This window comes from Mustela putorius, unplaced genomic scaffold (assembly GCF_011764305.1).
Source record: "Mustela putorius furo isolate JIRA1106 unplaced genomic scaffold, ASM1176430v1.1 tig00004039_pilon_pilon_pilon, whole genome shotgun sequence".
NCBI lineage: Eukaryota > Metazoa > Chordata > Mammalia > Carnivora > Mustelidae > Mustela > Mustela putorius.
The window spans coordinates 480,428-501,483 of NW_025422174.1; the positions used below are offsets into that span (position 1 = coordinate 480,428).

General features: G+C 52.6%; 1 protein-coding gene and 1 long non-coding RNA gene across 9 annotated transcripts; both read right to left on the reverse strand.

Moving 5' to 3' along the window:
- Nucleotides 1-613: 613 nt before the first annotated feature.
- Nucleotides 614-4,501, reverse strand: LOC106003869. 3 transcript variants are annotated; one of them, XR_006604489.1, is made up of 2 exons: nucleotides 3,762-4,501; nucleotides 614-1,376 (listed from the first exon to the last, which is right to left on the reverse strand). It is a non-coding gene; the product is annotated as an uncharacterized LOC106003869 (long non-coding RNA). The 3 variants fall into 3 exon arrangements; XR_006604490.1 differs by having other exon boundaries at nucleotides 2,110-4,501; XR_006604488.1 differs by having other exon boundaries at nucleotides 2,068-4,501.
- A 1,265-nt stretch (nucleotides 4,502-5,766) lies between these two features.
- Nucleotides 5,767-11,005, reverse strand: STX4 (syntaxin 4). Of its 6 annotated transcripts, none has more exons than XM_013046553.2 (12): nucleotides 10,534-10,915; nucleotides 10,221-10,322; nucleotides 10,016-10,115; nucleotides 9,806-9,880; nucleotides 9,219-9,289; nucleotides 8,707-8,862; nucleotides 7,772-7,880; nucleotides 7,624-7,700; nucleotides 7,250-7,387; nucleotides 6,411-6,521; nucleotides 6,181-6,279; nucleotides 5,769-6,087 (listed from the first exon to the last, which is right to left on the reverse strand). In XM_013046553.2, the coding sequence occupies exons 1-11, from the start codon at nucleotides 10,561-10,563 to the stop codon at nucleotides 6,199-6,201; spliced, it is 1,050 nt and encodes a 349-aa protein (XP_012902007.1). In that variant the 5' UTR covers nucleotides 10,564-10,915; the 3' UTR covers nucleotides 5,769-6,087; nucleotides 6,181-6,198. The 6 variants fall into 6 exon arrangements, with proteins under 6 accessions (XP_004773895.1, XP_012902007.1, XP_012902008.1 ...); XM_013046554.2 differs by having other exon boundaries at nucleotides 10,016-10,137; XM_013046552.2 differs by having other exon boundaries at nucleotides 10,016-10,137; nucleotides 10,221-10,914.
- Between the last annotated feature and the right edge of the window lie 10,051 nt (nucleotides 11,006-21,056).

Genomic DNA, 21,056 nt, shown 5'->3' on the forward strand with positions numbered 1-21,056 from the left:
GTCACATAAGCAGCTGCCACAGGCTGCCAAGAACCAGCAAGGCTCACTGCATCGGAGGGTAAATATCCCTAAACAAGGAGCAAGCCTCAGACCTCAGAGAACTACCTCAGCTCAGTTTGGTATGCTGACTGTCTCCACGACAGGGGAGGAGAACTACGGGGCGCTGGGGGGCTCAGTGGGTTAGGCATCAGCCTTCGGCTCAGGTCACGATGTCAGGGTTCTGGGATCGAGCCCTGCGTAAGGCTCTCTGTTCAGCGGGGAGCCTGCTTCTTCCTCACACTCTCCTTCTGTGCGCTCGCTCACTCTCTCTCCCTCTCTCTCCCTCTCTCTCAAATAAATAAATAAATAAATAAAATATTTCTTCAAAAAAAGTATAGGATGGGGCGCCTGGGTGGCTCAGAGGGTTAAGCCTCTGCCTTCGGCTCAGGTCATGATCCCAGGGTCCTGGGATCGAGCCCCAAGTCAGGCTCTCTGCTCAGCCGGGAGCCTGCTTCTCCCTCTCTCTCTGCCTGCCTCTCTGCCTGCTTGTGATCTCTCTCTCTCTGTCAAATAAATAAATAAAATACTTTTTAAAAAATTAAAAATTAAAAAAGGACAGGAGAACTGAACGGAGTCTCTGCAACATGGAGAGCTTTTATCCATCAACTAGGATCAAATTTTGCGGCAGTAACAACCATCCCAAAATTTCAGTGGTTCACAACAAATGTGTTTTTCTCACTGATATTCCATGTCCTCTCTTGGGGGAGCTCATCAGGTCATCAAAAGGATATGACTGCCAGTTGACCTGTGAGCAGCACCCCCCTCCCCTGTAATCAAAGGCTCCTCATACCCCTCCCTTGTCCTTGGAATGTCCATTTGGCTTGACTTCTCTGCCCCTAGACGCTGCCCCAAGGATGCAGCCTTGAGAGAGTACTGTGTTGTTGAGACCATCTGCATGGTAGACATGACTGAACCCAGTGAAGGCCTCTACAAAAACTTTTTTTTAAAGTAGGCTCCGTGCCCAACATGGAGCTTGAACTCATGACCCTGAGATCAGAAGTCACACGCTCTACTGCCTAAGCCAGCCAGGCACCCCAAGCCCTCTATATAGATTTTTAAGATTTGGTGGGAGGTGCAGAGATCTACGTGTCTGGTGGCATGTAGGTCCCCTTGCTTCTTAACCCCACCATGTGTTGATCTGCGGTGGCCTGCCTCTTTGTTCAGTCTCTCCCTGTGCTCTGTGTACAGGGGCTGGTTTCAGGTTTCACTTGGGAAGCTTCTGAGGATGTTGTGAACCAATGTCCTCCATGGGACAGCTGTGGCTCTGTTCTACTTCATCTTCATTCCAGAATCGGAATCTAGTCTGAAGGAACGGCCTCAATCTGGAATTCTTCAATCTCAAGACAAAGAAGAGAAGAAAGGCGTCAGGCCCTGTGATGGCTTTTAAAGCTTCCTCTTGGAAGTGGTACAGTTACTCCTACTCGAGTTCCTTGGCCTGAAGCAAGCCACATCCCCAAAGCTGATGTCTGTGGGGTAGGGAAATATAATCTCATATGGTGGGCCCCACAGCAAGGTTTTGAACAATTGTGAAATCTTCCTAGTCTGCCTTCTTTGTCACAAATATGGCCTTTGTGTTTTTTCTACATGCAAGATATATACATATCCTTCCCCAGGGAGACCACCCAAATGACCCATCTAATCATGGCATCATGCTCAAGTCCAGGACCACTAGTAGTGTCATAGCAGGTCCAGAGGTAGCTTCTCTTGATCCAGAGACCTATGAACCAAAACCATCACCACCACCACCACCATCACCACCACCACCATCATCACCACCACCACCACCACCACCATCATCACCACCATCATCATCACCACCACCACCACCACCATCATCACCACCACCACCACCACCACCACCATAATCATCACCACCACCATCATCATCACCATCACCACCACCACCACCATCACCAGTTATCTCGGCCCCCACTTCCTCATGCACATCCAACATCTGGAGTGGAACAGGGAAGGGATAATAGCAGTAAACACTATTTGGGAGTGTTTGGGAGACACACAGCAACTTACTGATCCATGGTAACTGCAGATGTTCAAGGCCCCCACCTTTACCTGGGGGTGGGATTGCTTCCTGGAGCTAGTTCCCTGGTTCCCATAGAGTAACTCATTCTTTCCCATTTATTCTCCTTGGCCACATCTGAGAAAACATTGGAGGTTATGCCCTTCAGAGGCAAAGTAGCTTTCTGTCTCCTTCATGTTCATAGAAATTTGGGAGCTCTCAAGATCTTGAACACTCATGGTCTTTTGAAAATCCAAGCTAGTGGCTTTTGTGAGGAAGGAAAGAAGCTTCTTATCTATTTGAATCCAGTCAGTTCTATGGGCTAACTGCCAAACCCACAATTCTTTTCAGACATGCCTCTCTCTTTAGAGTTAATTGTAAGCAAATGAAGCCTACTAACTCCTCTGGGAGAGTTGTACTCTTAATCTCTCTTTTCTGAATCACCTCCACTAACTGAAAGCCTTTATTTGGAACCACTTTGATCAATTCAGAGGTTTCTACAAAAGGCATGAAAGCCATACACTTGATTAAGACCCTTGCCACAAAGATGGATTTCACTCAAACTTTTCAGCTTAAGGGCTTTGTCAACTCTATCTTTCATTGCTTAAAAATATAGATCACCTGCCTGGACCTTCTATACTCTCTTCCATTTCTGCTTAAAAACTAGCCCATTATTTTCAGAGTTCTCTCTTTCTTACCGTAATCTGTCAAATGCGTCCCCAAAGCAATCAAGTCATGCTGCTGATATTCTTTCTTAAATTCCTTTTTCCCTAAAGGCCCAAGCTCATTTGGACATGATTTATATTCTTACTTATTTCCAGCTTACAGTTTAACCAAATGCTTCACCACAGCCTAACACGTCACCATCTTTCCAACCTCTGCTGATGGTTTCCTCATCAGCTGCTGTCCAGCTCCAAAGCCAATGGCACATAATTCAGGTTCATTTATTAATGTGGTAGCGCCCCACTTCTGGGTACTAGCTCTGTGACAGTTGGTTTAGACTTATTCTGATGTGGCAACAACTAGTCTCCAAATATCGGTGGTTTGCAGCAAACGGGAAAAGAAAAGGCAAACCGCCAGCCTACTCACTGATACTTAAAGCTTCTATCTGAAAGTGACACTTTACATTTCTACTCACAATCCATTGGCCAAAGCAAGACATAGAGCCAACCCTACTCTAAGTGGGGCACGAATGGATACAACCCTATAGTGAGTGGTCCAGTAGGAAGGGCAGTATATATTGGGAACAATAATACAGTCTATCACAGGGTTGCACAAGAAATGTCAGTCATTGAGCCCGTCCACTCCCCCTTGATGGACACTCTGCTGCAGTGTTTTGTGCCACATAAACACTTCACATACATCATGGTCAAGGGTAAAGTCTTGACCCGGCTAGACAATTTGTATGTTATTTTTCCTGGTAATTTGAACCATAAAATACTGAGTGAATGAGGCAATAAGCAGGGAGAGCTACAGCTGAAAAGTTATGATGCAAGATGGATTTGGAAAAACCACATCCAAACAAGACCCTGTTCTCTGAAAGTTGGGCTGACAGCTCCCAAGAGAAGATTTCAGTGCAAAACCTGCCCTTAACCCCTCATTCAGGTCAGTTCCCCCCAGGGAAAGGGTATATGCGGAGAGGCTGTGAAATGTCCAGTGCACAGGTCCACCTGACTGCTAAGTCTGCCCCAAACTTGCCACTCACCTGTTCAAAAACCTTCCATGTGTCCCCTAGCCCACAGGAAAAGTTCAAACTACTGGGCCTGGCATCCAAGGCCTCACTCGGCCATCTAGTTATGTTTGTCAGGAGGTTCTGGACCACTTCCTGGGGGAGACAGACACGTAGGCGGGCTTTCAGGGGGGACGCCGTCCAGCAAAGCCAATCCCAAGTCACATACCACACACTGACCCTCAGGTGCGTCGATGTGACTCTGTCTCATCACAGATCTGATCGTCTCTATCAGGTCCCAGTAGGTGCCGACGAGTTGTGCAGTTTTCCTCCGAAGGAGAAAGATGAGGGGTGGACAAAGGCGACCGCGAGGACAGGATTCCGCGGAAGATGCAGGCCACAGGGGAAGAGATGGAGGATTAGGGAAGCCCGGAGGCCCCGTATCCAGACTGATCTTCTACTGGGCCAAGATCCGTCTGGCCCCGCGGTTTCGCACCGAGTGGACATCCAGGTCGTGCTTGCACACTGGCGAGAACGGGGAGCTCTTTGCTGATGTGTCTAGGGCTTCACCTGGATTCAGGACACACGATCTCGGGCAGGACCAAGGCGTGGCTACCCTCCCAGACCCGAGCAGCTGCCAAGTCCGGGGGCTGGGGAGAGGGACCCGACTCGCCCATCCTGGTCAGCCTCTCTCAAGCCTGAGAGGTTTGGTCAAGCCCCGCCCCGTGACCCAATCACTTTAGAGGGTGACCGAGGACTCACTGAGGCCCCGCCCATATCTGCCGAAGGCTTGTCGTGGTTTGATCCCTCCCCCGGGCGGTCCCTGGGCGTCCTCCTGACCAATCCCAATGCTCCTTAGGAAAAACATTTAGTTCCGCGGGCCAATCGTTTTCCAGTTGCGGCCAGGCCACGCCCCCACGCCCGGGGCCCCGCCGAGGCTGGAACCCGGCGCACGCGCCTTGCAACGGCCAAGCCGGAGTCTGTCTAGGGCCACTGGGAGGCGCTGCAGGCGGGTACCCAGGTGGACCGAGGCACAGCCGGCCGGGGTCCTGGGGGCCTAGTCCCGCCCCCCGGCTCCTCCCCAGGCCGGGTCCCGGGGCAGGGTCCGAGACTGCACCAGGACAAGACCAAGGGCAAGACCGCCCTTCTCGGGCTCGCGTTACCCCCGCCCCAGAAGCGAGCGGTCCTGCAGGCCACACGGGCTGCGCAAGGGCAGGTCGGAGCCGCAGCGACGCAGCAGCAGCAGGGACCTGAGGGATGGAAGTGGGATGGGTCGGGGTGGCTGGCCCCCACACCGAGGCTTGGGGTCAGCGCCGCCCCACTCCAGCCGGACTTCAGGGCTGGGAGCTCGCTTTCCCCTGAAACCCGGCGTCTGGGGAAGGGACGCCCAGCTCTGGACACCAGGCTGCGGGACTTGGGACTCTTCGACAGGGAGAGTTGGGGTCTGGAGCTTAGGTGCCTCAGAGAAACCAGGGCTCAGGCTCTTCAGGCTCCTCTACTGCTTCAGCCAGATAGCCGCTTAGTAACGAGGGCTTGATCCGGAGTCCCTGGCTCTCCAGGCCACACTCTGATGTGGCCTTTCTCTGGGTACAGGGCGGCTCTCCTCTGCCTGTAACTCTCCCCTGCTTCTTCCTTGTAACTGGCTCCTCCTCAGTACTCCGTCCAAACGTCACCCATTCTGAGATGGGCCTTTCCCTGTTGACTGTATCAGCCTCCATGACTCAGAGTGCCTCTCCCTGGTCTCCGATGCCCACCAGTGCCCACACATATCTCCCCTGGCCCAGGCTGGCTTGGCCCAGCTTCACTGCTCTGGCTTAGGGACTCCCAGTAGTCTTTACCCAAGGGCAGTGTAAGCCAGACAGGGGCATGTGTCCGTGCCTGTCCCACCTGCTCCCGTGGGAGAGTAGAAGGGCCGGGCCAGTTTCTGCGGTCACAGCACCTACCAGTCTGATCGGAGTCTCTCTGGGCTGGGCCTGGCTCCAAGGATGGCCAGGAAAAGGGGAGCTAGACACCTGAAGGCCGTGGGCCGCCCCTTCCAGGAACACACAAGCACAGGGCAGGCTCCAAGCACTTTTTTTTTTTTTTTAATTTCTTACAAAACCATGTGTCCCAGCCGAACAGGATGCCACAGGCCTTCCCGCAGGCATGGTGGCCTGACTCCGGAAGCCCCCAAGAATGAGTGGCTGCCGACCCCAGGAGAACCATCTGCCCCTCTGCACAGGCCCAGTGGGAGGCTCTGTCCTGCCCTCCCCCCTCAGCTGCGCTGAGCGAGGGCAGACCCGGGTCTCTGGGCTGTAGCGAGGGCAGACCCGGGTCTCTGGGCTGTAGCGAGGGCAGACCCGGGTCTCTGGGCTGTTAGCGCCTGCAAGGCAAGGAGGGAGAAGAGAGTCTGAGGGAAGGAGGCCAGGCCGGGGCCGGGGGCGCGGCAGGCTGGGGGCGGCCCGCAGGAGCTCACCAAGAATGTGCGACGTGCTCACACCAATGTGGCGATACCAATGATGACCGCCAGAATGACGACAGTGACAGAAACACAGATGGCGATCAAGACTTTCTTCTGTGGGAGAGGAGTTCAGGGACACTCACTGGGGTGGGGGGGGGAGGCTAGCAGGGTCGGGGATGAGGGGAGGGAAGAGGAAGGGAGGGGTGGGAGGGGAGGGGAGGGGTGGGGCGGGAGGGGATGCTCGCCTTCCGGGCCTTCTTCTGGTTCTCCAGGGCAATCTTGACGTGCTCCTGCCCGCGTTCCACATAGTCCGCGGAGCTCAGGATGTTCTTCTCGATCCGGTCGATCATCTCCCCCTGCTCAGAGGGGCGCGTGCTTCAGGCAGGAAGGCATGACTGGGGGCCGAGGGCCGGCACCTCCTCTGCTTGTGCGCCCCAGCCGCCTGAAGGCCATTTTCTGGCAGCAAACAGCACTAACAAGGTGCGGGGCAGGACCACAAAAGTTCACGTGCCTGAGGGGGGCCTCCGGGCTCCCTCTTATCCTGTGGCCCCTTCTGCCCTGCTCCCTTACGTGCTACAACCTTCCTTTGTGACTTAGGGCCAAGTGCCTTAAGAGGCCCATACCTTTTCACAGAGTGTGGACTTTTGTCCCCTCGGACATCTGTCTGAATTTGCCCATTCTTCTAGGCCTGCCTCTCAACAGCTGTGAAGCCCTCCCCACCCCTGCCTCCTCATGGCACCGCCAGCCTTCAGGTCCTGGTTCTACTGAATGGAGTCCCTTCCCCGCGACTCGCAGCTGCACGAGGCTATTGGCTGAGGCACTGGCGAGTGAGCTCCCCCAGGACAGAGCCGGAAGCTTACCCTCAGCCATACAGCCAAGGGCCACAAAAGAACACCACCTCCCACCCGGCCTCATCCAGACCTGCGGAGGCAGGCGCTCAGGAGTGAGGGCCAGCCTGGGGGAGATGGGGGACGAAAGCTTCAGAGAGAGAGGCTTGAGGGTGGAGATGGGCGGGCAGTCACGGCAGGGGTTCTGACTGAACACGGTCTCAGGCCAAGCCCAGTGGGCTGTCTCGGGGGCCCACCTGCATCTCCACTTCGGTAGCCAGAAAAGTGAAGATCTCATGAAGTTCACGGATACTGCGTTCAAGCTGCTGGATCTCACTGTGTCGTGCCGAGATCTCATTGAGGGCCTGTCGAGTCACCTGTGTGTCCTTCAGTATCTGGGGAGTGGACAGCAATGGACAGACGGGTCACAGGGAACCTGGCAGCAGGTCCGAAGTTCCCGTTGAGCTCTCGGGCAGCCCTGGGACTTGGAACCGGGGCTGGGGCCCTGACACGTGACACTAAGCCTGCTAATTCATTCCCCTCTGGGCCTCCGTATTCCCTCAACCAGAAGGGGCCAGGCCTCGGAGAAGACAAGCGTCCCGAAGGGGGAGGCGAAGCTGTGGCCACTCACATTGGACACAAACACCTCGCTTTGCCCACTGTCCAGCATCTGCTCCAGCTCCTCATCCGACACCATCCCGGCATTTGCTGTGAAGGGGAAAAGCCAGGCTCAGAGCTGCATCGGGTGACCTGACTGCGGGCCACACACCCCGACTCACTGATCTTCAGCTGCCTCCGGATCCGCTCCACGTTCTTCTCCCGGTACTCGGACTGCGTCAGGTTGCACTTGTTGATGAGCTCCACGAATTGCTGGGACAGGACCCCATGCTGACGGGAGAGAATCGAGGCTGGGCACCCCGGAAGGATTTGGCTTCGACACCCCCACGAGGACAGCACAGGCTGTTCTAGGTGCCTGCCGCCGCAGCACCATTCTCTCCAAGTGAAAAGCCAAAGCCCTTTCTGAGCCTGCGTGACGCTCCCTTCCCCATGTCCCCTCTGAGCGGCGGGCTGCTCCTGCCTCCACGAAAGCCACCCCACCGCAGACTTTGCATTCGCTGCTCCCCGGGTCTAGCACGCTCACGCCCCGCGGAGATCACCGACGGAACGAACTCGTCTCTACCTTACTAACACTGCAGCCCGCCCTCTCCCGGCACACTCCATCCCTCTTCTCCTCGTTTCTTTCCCGGAGTACTTAACTATGTTCTAAAATAATGTACATATTTATCAACGTGTTTGTCTCTCCCCACCAGAACAGAAGCTCCATGAGGATAGGGCTCCTGGGTTCACTGCTGTATCCCAAACAGCTAAAACAAACAGCTCATAAACACCTGTGAATACTTGCTGAACACCAGCCTCACTGCTCAGACCAAAGGTGGGCTAGTATACCCGGAGGGCAGTCCACTTGCTGCACTTGGGACAGGGTCCATCTGGGCCCTCAGCCTCTCGCACCAGGGACCGCCACAGGCTCCCTATGAGATGTTCTCTCATCTTGCCTTTCCCCGGCCACCTTCAATGTGTTCAATCTTTGGAGCACCTTCCCCAGAGACCTATCTGCTCTCCTGCCCTCAGCTGCACCCCTGCAGGCTGCCCAAACGGCTCTATCTTCAATCTAGGGGACTTGCTGAGCTCTGGGCCTTCCTGCTCCAACTCTGACCTCCAGGAAATCCGAGTAACTCCTCACTGTGAACCCAGAGCGGGGCAGTTGGATTGCCTCAAATCTCCTTGCTAAGATTTGAGTCCGTGACCTTCCTCCTCCAGGAAGTTCCTCTTGCTGACTTCTTGAATTCTGCCCATGGGGCAGAGGCTGTCCCTGTCATGTGGGCAGGAAACCCCCAGTTACTTATGACTGTTCCCCCTTCTTCCCCGGGCAGGGATATTAGCTACCAAACCCTATCTGAGTGATGTCTCTGTCACCTATTCAAGCCTGACCTCCCACCTTGGTTTCTAGAAAGCATGCGTTCCACAGTCAAGCTCAGATCATATCTGGGGACCCAGCAACTTGTCACCGAATGGCGAAGGTGACAGATTGTTAAGTAGACTGGGAGTCGGGAGTCTTGACCTTGGGTGAGTCCTTTCTCTCTTTCAACCTCAGTTTCCCCATTTGAAAACCAGCTAATGATCCATCTAATGATGTGAAATGTCTTAGTTCTGGGACTAACAACCCACCTGTGTCTTTCTCATCCTTGTGTTGACTGAGTTATAATTCTCATCAGCTTCCTCATTCTGGGGCTCTATGGCTGTGGGAAGACACAGGGTATTGGTGAGGAAGGGGATTTGAGCTGTGATTTCAAAAAATCATGAGACCAGGACACAGGGCCAGAGCCATACCCCATCCATACAACAGAGAGGTGCATATCTCCATGGGATTCTTTTGGGAATTATAATTTATCATAAATGACTAATTCTGAGCCTCCGATGGAAGAACATGTATTTTTCTTTGCAATACATCAGAGCATTCCCACCGGAATACAGAGGACTCTTGAGAAACCCCCATCTGCCCCTCCAAAGAATGCACATTAGGCAGCAAAAACTGTAGAAGTAAATGGTTTCCTTACAAATAAAGGAACTTAAGGGGCTGGCATGTGCTGTGGAAAACAATATGGACAGGAAGCCAGGACAGAGTGCTTCTAGGCCTAGGCCTGCTATGTGATCTGGATACATCACTGGCCTCTCTGGGCCACACACTCCTCAGACATACCAGGAGCCGGGCAGGACCACAGGGAAGGATCCGTCTGAGGTCCTAGGGAGCTCACCCTTCAGCTGCGATCGGATCTCCCTCCCCAGCTGTTTGATCTCCTCGCGCAGGTTCTGCAGGTCCTGCTTCATACCTGAGCAAGAGAAACCCAGGACTCCCCAACAGCAGCCCCTGCCTCAACCAACCTCCCCGGCCACCACCTTCACGGAACTACAAAGCCCACAATCCCTCCGGCTGAGCGCGCGTTTGCACTTGGGGTTTCACTGACTTTCCTCGGGAAGAGGCGTGGCCAGGATGGTGACCTGCTGCTTCTCCAACTCTCGGACTTTATTCTCCAGCTTGACAATAGTCTGTCGAATTGTCCGGACCTGGGGAAGGTGACCGAGAGGGCTGAAGGGGCGATGGGGTTCTGCGGCCCCGCTGCACCCCGAGCCATCCAGCCCCTCGCGCAGAAGGCCGGACCGCAGTCTTACCTTGTGGAAGAACTCGTCGTCCGGGCTCCCCAGCCGCGCAGTGCCCGGGTGCACCACCAGCGCGACCCGCTCCTGGTCCTCCTCGTCCGAACTGTCATCCCCCTACAGGGCCGGGGTCGGCGGCATCGTCTCCTCGCTGTGGCTCTCTCGCCGCGGGACTCGGGGACTTCCGGGTCTGCCCGCAGCCCGCAGCCCGCAGCCCGCAGCCCGCAGCCCGCAGCCACCCCTCCCTGCCCCGGAGTCCAGGACTCCCGGGTCCGGCCAGACCCTGACCGGTCCGCCCGTCCGCAACCCGGCAGCCCGCACTGCTCACCTGCCTCAGCTCGCGGGTCCTGTCGCGCATGGCGGCCCGAGTTCCCTGTCCCCGGCGCCGGAGCCCCGAGGGCCGCAAGACGAAGTTTTGGAACTCGCGTACCCCACTCGTACTCGGACACGGACACTCCCCCCTCCCTCAGCCGGCGGACCCCCGAGCTCCCCCACGAGCCACCAGAGGCCCTGCCCCGGGCACCATCCACAGCCAGTGGGAAGAAGCCGACCTCGGGGACCCCCCCGAGGTCCCACAGGTTGGAATTCCCTTTTCTTTCCCCCCTCCCGCTCCTGCAGCCTCGGCCCCGCCCCTCTGGGATGATCGGGGCATGCGCGCGGGGTCGCGTCTCCTCCTCGCCCGGGGAGAGGCTGCGGGCGGAAGCCGCCGCGCCCCGAGCGGAAGCGGAGCTGCCAGGACGGGGGAGCCCGGCCCCTTCGCCGGAACTGTCGCGTCTTCCGACGGAAATGCCGTTGCCGGCCCGGGCGGGAGCGCGTCACCGATCGTCATCGGACGGACCCTGCATCGCACATCACCCCATGGGCACCCGCACGTCACGTGACCGGCCCGGTGCCACCGTCGCGGACCACAGACCGAGACGAGCGAACGTCACGTGTCCCGGCGCCGTCCCCCTGGTCTCCGAACACCCCTCTCCGCGCGCAGGCTGCGCCCCGACACCCCGCGCGGCGGGGAGGGGCCCCCGACCCTCCCCTAAGACCTCGCGAGGCCGTGGGTGGGAGGACCCTTGCTGGCACCGGCTCCGTTGCTTTGGGGTCCGGGGGTGCGGGCGCACAGAGAACTCAGAATTCGCGGCTGTCAGCGTCCTGAGACCTTGAAATTTGGAAAATAATAAGATCCAGCGTCAGAGAATTGCAGGGTTTGTGGGCAGAGACTCTGGGGGTGGAAAGTGGCCTCACCCAAGGCAGAAATCTCTTCTCCCGCATAGTCCTGGCGCGGCCTCCGCGGGTGGGCGGTTGGCGCCCTGCTTGAACACTGCAGTTCCGCTGCGCCGAGCATGAGACCACTTCAGGGCAGCTAAAGCGGAGAAAAGCGTCCGGACTCTATTGAGCAGTCTGCCCCTCGCATCTAACTCCTGCCTAGCACCGGGGTCTACCTCGGAAGCCCACCAAGAAATGTGCACGCATTCCACACTAGAGTGGACTGGGAGCTCTTCGGGTCAGGGCAGGGCCGTCTCGCTCTTACCTGAATACCCAGTCCCCAGCACATACGGGCCCTCAATAAATATCCGTGGACAGAATTGAGCCCTTCGTGTATCTGAAGATAAAGCTTGTGGCTCCCTAGTCTTGTCTTTCAGGCGTCAGCCTCTCATGGGGACACTGCCCTAGCCCTCTAGATGACCATTCAATGGATATTTATTGGGCACTTATAGAGCAGAGACCGTTCAAGGGGTCAGAGAAAAATCAGGGCCCGAGAGACAAAATACCTTTCACTTATGAAACTTGCATTATGTAAGAGGAGTCCCCAAGGCCACTCAGTGAGTCTCAGCATAGCCAGAGTAAAAATCAGGTCTCCTGGATTCCAAGGGCTCTTTCCAGGGAACTTACAGTGTCAACCAAAAGAAAGAATGGCTCCTGTCTAGTATGCCCTGGCAAGGAGAATATCGATTTCCTTTGAGTTGGTGTGGATTTCTGGAAGGGACTTCATTGTCTCCGGGCCTCCATCTCCCAACTATATCCAATGGGAGGCATACAGGGACAGGGAGATCGTATTTATGGGTTTCCCCTGCTCTAAAGTTCATTGATGATGAGGTTGGAAACTGTAAAATGCTGTCTGATTCTACTCGAAGGGCTCTGATCCTTCTCTTCCCTTCAGAACCCAGCTTGCCTGGGGTTGGGAATGGAGAAGTGAAGATGGTGTGCTGCTCTGATCAACCTACAGGAGGGTTGGAGGGTTTTTCAGGAGGCTAAGCCCTGCCCCTTAGGGTCTCCTGGAGATCATGAAGGAGGATTTCTCCACTCTTGGGTCTTCTATATCAGCCTCTGCCTCCTGCCCCTCCTCTCTCTCTCTCTCTCTCTCCCTTTCTCTCTCTCCTACTCTGTCTCTCTGAGTGGGACAATGGAAGGGCTTTTGGACATGGACATCTGACTCCCAGTCCTGCATGTGGTCTTAAATAACTCATCACTCTTCTCTGGGACTCAATTTCTCCATTTGATAACTTGGTCTCACAAATTCTGCCTTGCCTAAGGTAAGAATTGAACAGTATCAAGTGAGGTGAGAAAGGCTGTGGAAAGGTCTTGCGAACTGTAGAGGGTTGCCCCCTCCGTGGAATTTTACAACTGTGGGTTCCAGCTCTCTCTAGGATCACCAGTCCCACCTGCCTCTCTGTTGGCCTCTTGAAGGTTTGCCTTCTTGGTTCCCAGCTGAGTCTGGAGTTGTTGGTGCCTTTGGTAAGTTTCCCAGGCTTATGATATTTATTCATTCATATATTGTATTTGTGGTCTCTGGGTGGGATCCCAGGGCTTTGGAATGGTGACTTAAGGTCACAGGAGGCTGGGCTTAAAGCCTCATGGAGTGGTCTGGAGAGAGGGTGGGGAGCAGGGACCGCATACGGAGAATGGCTCTGGGGATGGAGTTCTCCAGAGCTGAGTCCTTATCTCTATTTCATGGTTTTGGGGTTATTCCTTTTGGGCCCTCTGAACAACCTTGAGCTGTGCATTAAGTATATTGGGTCTTGGATGTATAGGTATTAGGGCTCTGTTCGTGTGTTCCTTCCAGTCTGTGGGAAGGTCAGGCCCTACCCAGTCCCAAGGCATGGCAGCCCATCCAGTGCCCCCCCCCACTGCAGGTCCAGCCTACCCACATCCTACCTATACTGGAACCAGATGACCTTGGGCTGGAATCCTAGCTTGTTCCCCTCATCATACAGCTCATGAAAGCAAGGTACAGAACTTTGCTATGCCTCAGTTCCCTCATTCGAAAAATGGGAACAATAATGGTACCAACCTTGTAGGATTAAATGAGGGGATATATGCAAAGTGACTAGAACAGGGCCTGGCACGGAATAAATGCGATAGAAGTGTTTGCTGCTTTTATAGGGCACTGATGATGATGATGATTACCCCGAGGGGGTGGGCAGGGATTCCACTCTGCGGCCTGCCCAGGGTCTCCTGCTTTCCAACTCCTGCACCCTGCTGTGCTTCGGGTGCAAGGCTGGAGGCCTCTCCATGGACATGAGGTCTCTCATGTCTCCACCTGGATCTGACACACCATATATTTTCTTATACTTTCTATTTTTATTTTCTATATTGTCTGTTTTCACCTAACCAGAATGGAAGCTCGGCGAGGACAGGGGTTTTCACCTGCGCTGTTCACTGCTGTGTCTCCAGGGCCTCCAACAGTGCCTGGCAAACGGTAGCTGGACAATAAATATTCATGAATGAATGGACTTATTGTTTTTATTTTTTTTAAAGGTTTTATTTATTTATTTGACAGACAGAGATCACAAGTAGGCAGAGAGAGAGAGAGGAGGAAGCAGGCTCCCCACTGAGCAGAGAGCCCGATGCGGGGCTCGATCCCAGGACCCTGGGATCATGACCTGAGGAGAAGGCACAGGCGTTAACCCACTGAGCCACCCAGGCGCCCCGGCACATTGTAAATATTAACTCATTTAATTTTCATAGCAGTTCTGTGAGGTAAGTACTATTGTTGTCCTCATTTTACAGAGGAGGAAACTGAGCCACGGCAGTATTAAGTAACTTGCCCAAGGGTACACCCTAGCAAAGGGGAGAGTCAGGATTTGAACCCAGAAAGTAGAGGTCTAGATTCTGGGCTCTTGTCTACTCCACTGTGGTCCAAGGAAAGCGTGGGCTAGGGGAGGCTCCCTGTGTCTACTTACCTTTGGGAACTTGCTGTCACCTGTTGAGGCCCTGCTTTAGATCATCTGTGGGGCGGAGAGGGGAGGACTTGACCTGCAAGATTGAGCTTTTTCCCCTCCCCATCACAGGGTCTCTCTCCCTTTTTTTTTTTTTTTTTTATATTTTATTTGTTTATTTACTTATTTGTCAGAGAGAGAGAGAGAGCACAAGCAGAGGGAGAAGCAGGCTCCCTGCTGAGCAAGGAGTCCGTGCGGGACTCTACCTGAGGACCCTGGCATCAGGACCTGAGCAGAAGGCAGACACGTAACCAACGAAGCCACCCAGGCGTCCCTCCCAAGTTCTCTCTTCCACACCTGCTGGGTAGGGCTGACTGCCCGGAAGTTGTTGGCCTTCTTCCCACTCCCCAGGAGCAAAGACATCCGTGCATGTTTGGCATAAAGGGCCTCTGTTTATCCTACAAGTCTCTGAGGTGGGTTTTGTGCCAAGCCCCAAGGCCCACAGAGAGGAAGCCCCCACAGCTCTCTTTTCATGATTGTGTTTGTGGCCTGACCTTGACCACTCCCTAGAGTTCCATCTGAGAACCTCTCTTCAGACACTACACACATTCTTGTGGCTTTAACTGGCATGCATGGGCTGCCTCCCAAATCCCTATCTCCAGGCTCAAATTTTCTCTTGAGCTCCAGATCCCTGAATCCACTTGTCTCCTGGACATCCCTTTGTGGGGGTCCCATAGGCACCTTAAATTCAACATGTTTCAAACAGGAGGCATCGTCTCCCCCTGAGAATCTCATAAGCTAGCTTCTGTTTCTCCTGTTGCTTCTCCATGTGGGATACTCCTGATCACATGTGCCATAACCTTGGCCTTGAATTTCATTTTAAAAGTGATGGGTCACACAACTTGTCAGCCCCCCTAAAAACACCAGAAGAAAATATGGGCAAAATCGTTTATAACTCTTGGAGCGAGGAAGCCTTTCCAACTCCAACTCAAAAGTCAGAAGCTATAAAAGATTAATACGTTTGTTGACATGGAAAAAATTCTGCATGGTTAAAAAATAAAGCAAAATCAAAAGACTAACAATAAACTAGGAAAAAATATTTGCAATTCTTATCATATACAAAGGGTAATCTTTGTACTATTTAAATGTCTTCCTCATACAACACCTTGTTGTTCAATAAAAAATGGGCAAAGACTGGGGCACCTGGGTGGCTCAGTGGGTTGAAGCCTCTGCCTTTGGCTCAGGTCATGATCCCAGGGTCCTGGGATAGAGCCCCACATCGGGCTCTCTGCTCATCGGGGAGCCTGCTTCCCTCTCTCTCTCTCTCTGCCTGCCTCTCTGCCTGCTTGTGATCTCTGTCAAATAAATAAATAAAATCTTTTTAAAAAATGGGCAAAGAACATGACAGATCACAAAAGAGAAAATACATAAGGCCTTAACACATATGCAGATATTCAACGTCACACATAATGAGAGAAATGAAAAGACGATACTGAAATGCCTTTTTTCCTTTATTGCATTAGCAATAACCCATATGTCTGATGAAACACTCTTTTGGCAAGACTGTGGGGAAGCAGGGACTTTCACCCATTGTAGGGAGGAATGCAAAATGATACAACCCAGACATTATTTATCAAAATTATAAATGTATACACACTTTGAGCCAGCATTCTCACTTGCAACAATCTATCTGAAAACCTACCTCTATCAATTAGCTATTGCTTCCCAAGGAACCACCTTAACACTTACTGGCGTAGAACAACGATTTATTGTTTCTCTAGATTCGGAGGGCGGCCAGGTGGTTTTTCTGCTGATCTGATCTAGATTACTCAAGTGATGGCAGTCAGCTGACGTCTAGCCTGGGCCTGGATGGCCCCTCGTGGCCGTCACAGGTCTGAGACCTTAGCCCTGATGGCTCGGTCAGCTAGAGGGGGGCTGAGCCGCTGTCTCCATGTGGTACGTCAGTTATCCTGAATTTGTTTAATTGTTTGTTTGTTTAAGCTCCCTGCCCAGTGTGGGGCTTGAACTCGCAGCCCTGAGATCAAGGGTTGCACGCTGTACTGACTGAGCCAGTCAGTGCCGCCAGCCCGAGTTTCTTCATAGCACAGCATCCTCATGGTTCCAAAAGGGTGAGAATAGAAGCTTCAGGGTCTCTTGAGGCCCTGCTCAGAAGTTGTTCGACATTATTTCTTCAATTAGTCTCTAAGCAAGTCACAAGTCCATACCAGCTGCAAAAGGTTGGGGGGGAGGAGAAACAGAATTTTAATGCCCTCTATCTGCCCATGAATGAAATGGCATATACATCAATGTTATTCATTGGATTTTGTTTGCAGACTTGTCCATCAGCAGGTGAGCAGCTGTGAAAAAGGGTGAGGACGTTGATGTGAGAGTGCTTTAAGACCCCTCGTTAGTCAGATATCAAGGTGTAGAATGAGTAGACCATGCTATTGAGGTATAAGAAAAAAAAGTGTGGGGGCCCCTGGGTGGCTCAGTGGGTTAAGCCTCTGCCTCAGCTCAGGTCATGATCTCAGGGTCCTGGGATCGAGCCCCACATCGGGCTCTCTGCTCAGCAGGGGAGCCTGCTTCCTTCTCTCTCTCTGCCTGCCTCTCTGCCTACTTGTGATCTCTCTCTCCCTCTCTGTCAAATAAATAAAATCTTTAAAAGAAAAAAGTGTGTGTGTGCGTGTGTGTATGTGCACATGTGTGTGCGCGTGTGCTTGTATCCTCAAAGAAATCCTGGAAAGTTACAGAAGAGAACAAGCTGGTAAGCACAGTTGTCAAGAGTAAGAATCTTCACCGTCAACCTTTAATGTTATTTAGATTTTTGAATCTGTGAAAGTACTACCTGTTTTAAATAACTGTATCAAAGAAAGAAGCTACCTTCAAATAATTTCCAACAAAGAAAAAGCTGTCTTAGGCAGCTTGGGCCGCTGTTACAAAATAGCACAGATTGCCCGCTTACCCAGTAGACATTTATTCCTCGCAGTTCTGGAAGCTGGAAGAAGATCACAGTGCCTGCAGATTTAGTTCTTGGTGAGGGCGCTCTTCCTGGATTGTAGATGGTTTGCTGCATCCTCAAAGAGCAAAAGGAGGAACCTCTGGTCTCTCTTCCTTTTCTTAAGAGGTTGCCCGTCCCATCAGGGACGTCTCCCTGGTGGGTGGACATCTCCACCCTTGTGACGGCTTCTCAACCTCGTTGTATCCCAAAGGCCCCACCCCCCTGATACCATTACAGTGGGGGTTAGGGCCTCAGCATATGAATTTGGGGGGCACAAAGACTTTCAGCCCATAACAGAATACTATGATCAAACTTTCACTTTTCAAGGATCCTGCTGGTGGCCATGTGCACAGATGGCTGTGCCCGTGGGCACGGTGGGAGCGGTCACACAAGAGAGGCCCCCAACCACATCGTGGACATCCGCATATCTGAACATTTATTACAATTGTCTGACAGAGGGAGATCAAGTATCACGAGGAAGGGACACCTTTTTCTATTCACACAAAGGCGCAGTAAGGGTCGGCAGCGGCCCTGGCCAGGTGAAGGTTGATTGGGAAATCAGTTAACAGATAATAAGGCCTGAAGTTAGGGATGGAACATCCATTAAAGAGACAGAGTCTATCAGACATGGCAGCAGACTGGAAAAATTGGTAAGGGAGCAGGAGGGTCCTAGACCACCCCTGGATATCTGCCTCTCGCTCTATGTGCAGGCAAGTTTGCTGGAATAGGATAAATTATTTAAAATAGATTGCCTTTATAAATCACAGCAACAGACTATTAGGAAATGGAAAAATACCATTTATAGAAATATATAGTACCTAAGGAAACCTTTTAAAAATATGTTCATGTCTTTTATGACAGAACATTTTACTTTTGGGCACCTGGGTGGCTCATTGCCTTCAGCTCAGGTTAGGATCCTGGAGTCTCAGGAGCCAGTCCCACATCAGGCTCATCAGGGAGAATGCTTCTCCCTCTGACCCTCCCCTCTCATTCTCTCTCTCTCTCTCACACACACACACACAAATAAATAAAATTATTATTTTTTTAAGAACACTTTACTTTTTTTTTTAAAAGATTTTATTTACTGGGGTTCCTGGTGGCTCAGTGGGTTAAGCCTCTGCCTTTGGCTCAGGTCATGATCTCAGGATCCTGGGATTGAGCCCTGCATTGGGCTCTGCTCGGCAGGGAGCCTGCTTCCCCTACCCCCTCTCTCTGCCTGCCTCTCTGCCTACTTGTGATCTTTGTCTGCCAAATAAATAAATAAAATCTTAAAAAAAGATTGTGTTTACTTATTTTAGTGGGGGAGGGGCAGAGAGGGAGAGGGAGAATCTCAAGCAGACTCCTGCTGAGCACGGAGCCTGATGCCGGCCTTGATCGCAAAACCCTGAGATCATGACATGAGCCGAAAACAAGAGTTGGATGCTTGGGGAGACTGGGTGGCTCAGTGGGTTAAAGCCTCTGCCTTCATCTCGGGTCATGGTCCCAGGATCCTGGGATCGAGCCCTGCATCGGGCTCTCTGCTCGGCAGGGAGTCTGCTTCCTCCTCTCTCTCTGCCTGCCTCTCTGCCTACTTGTGATCTCTGTCTGTCAAATGAATAAATAAAATCTTAAAAAAAAAAAAAAAAGAGTCGGATGCTCAACCAGCCTAGCCACGCAGGCACCCCATGACGGAACATTTTCAATTTTATCAAAAGATTTTAAAGAAATCCAAAACTAATGGGTAGATATACCATGTAAATGAACAGGAAGATGTCAGTATTGCAATGACATCAGTTCTTCCAAAATAGATCTCCAAAGTCCGAGCCACGATCCAGTGTCTGCCGCATGGTTCTGATGAAGAGAAGGGCCGGAATGAGCCCCCTGGCAGTCAGATACCAACCAGCAAAGAGAACGGTTCAATAGTCCAGCTGTCTGCCGGGATTGGATCCCAGCTCCGACCTTGAATAAACTACTTAAACTCTTTGTGCTTCTGTTCCCTTGTCGGTGATAACCTCAGATGGTGGTTGTGAAGATTAACTAATACAAACAAAACACGTAAAGCAGGGCTTGGCACATGATCAGCACTAAGTAAGATCTAACTATTACCATCTCTACTGTTACCCACGCTATGGACATTCTGTTCATGTCACAGGTTCACAATGGTCTGAAGGGGCAGTGGGAATAGGAAGGAGCCTGAGCAGCACATTCCAGGGCCGTGAGAAATAGAACCTGGAAGCCTGATGGGAGGGGTGGAAGCACAGGACAACCGTGCTCTTTCACATCAGCTTGAACTGAGATTTTCGGGGCACCTGGGTGGCTCGGTTGTTAAGGGTCTGCCTTCAGCTCAGGTCATGATCCCGGGGTCGTGGCATGAGCACTCGGAGGGCTCCCCGCTCTGCAGGAACCTGCTTCTCCCTCTCCCACTCCCCCTGCTTATGTTCTTTCTCTCACTGTGTCTCTCTCTGTCAAATAAATAAAATCTGGAAAAAAAAAAAAAGAAATTTCTCCACATGAAGTACTGAATCTTCCTTGAAGGACAGGAAGTAACCCAAGTGCGCTGCAAAAGTAAACCTTGGTCGCATTAAATCACTGAGACCTGGAGGATGTTTGTTACATAGCATAACCTAGCCTCAGCCGGCACAGCCCAGATACCCTGTTGTTCCCAAACTTGACTAAACATAAGACTTTCCGGCAGTCATTGCTCAAAACCCAGATTTCTGGGCTGCAGCACAGCTCTCCCAAATCCGAATTTCCAGGGAAGTGCCTGGCAATCTGTATATTTAACAGGCTTTCCCCTCCATCTTCAGAAGGGTCAAGAAAGCCCGAGCAGCTAAACTTGAAGGAAGGGTAGGAGAGGGGCTTGGGGATGCGAGAGGGAAGGGAGTTCTAGGGGTCAAGAGGAGCACGAGGAAAAGCACGGGGGGAAATGCGGGGAAGCGTGCTCGGAATGGAATTGGGGTTCACGAGCGACGGTGGTGTGTGCTGAAGTGGGAAGTCAGGGTAGGAGGTCTGGGCTTTATCTTACCAATAGTGGGGACGTGGGGAGACCTTCCGAGCAGGTGCTGGCCTGCTTGTGCTGATGCTTTAGAAAGGCCAGTCGGGAGGAGGGGCGGCATGAGAGGCTGGGGCGTGGTCCGGGTCACGCATCTCACAGGGTTATTCGATGGACTTTAAGAATCCCTGAACGGGGGGTGCCGGGGGTGGGGGGCTCAGGTGGTTGGGCGTTTGCCTTTGGCTCGGGTCAGGATCCCAGGGTCCTGGGACCGAGCCCTGCGTCGGGCTCCCTGCTCGGCGGGGAACCTGCTTCTCCCTCTCCTGCTTCTCCCCCTGCTCGTGCTCTTTCTCTGTCAGATAAATAAAATCTTAAAAAAAAAAAAATCCCTGAGCAACAAGAGGATTTACGATTGTCAACTCTTGTGTGTTCTTGTGTCCACCTTTAGAGTTGCAGCCAGATTTGAGACGTACATCTTTCACTCATCCCTTTATTTCACAAATATCTGGGCACCTTCTATGTGCCGGGTGCCTTTAGTGCACTGGGAAACCAGCCACGAGTGAAACACACAAAGGTCCCCGCCTTATTTCCTTTGTCCTTATGCCTGGCTAAGGGTGTGAAGGAATAGACCATGCATTCATTCATTAGTTCATTGAGATTTTTAGTGAACATCTGCTTTGCGCCTGACCTTGGTTGCTGGAGGGAAGCTAGGGAAGCAGACATGAGTCAGG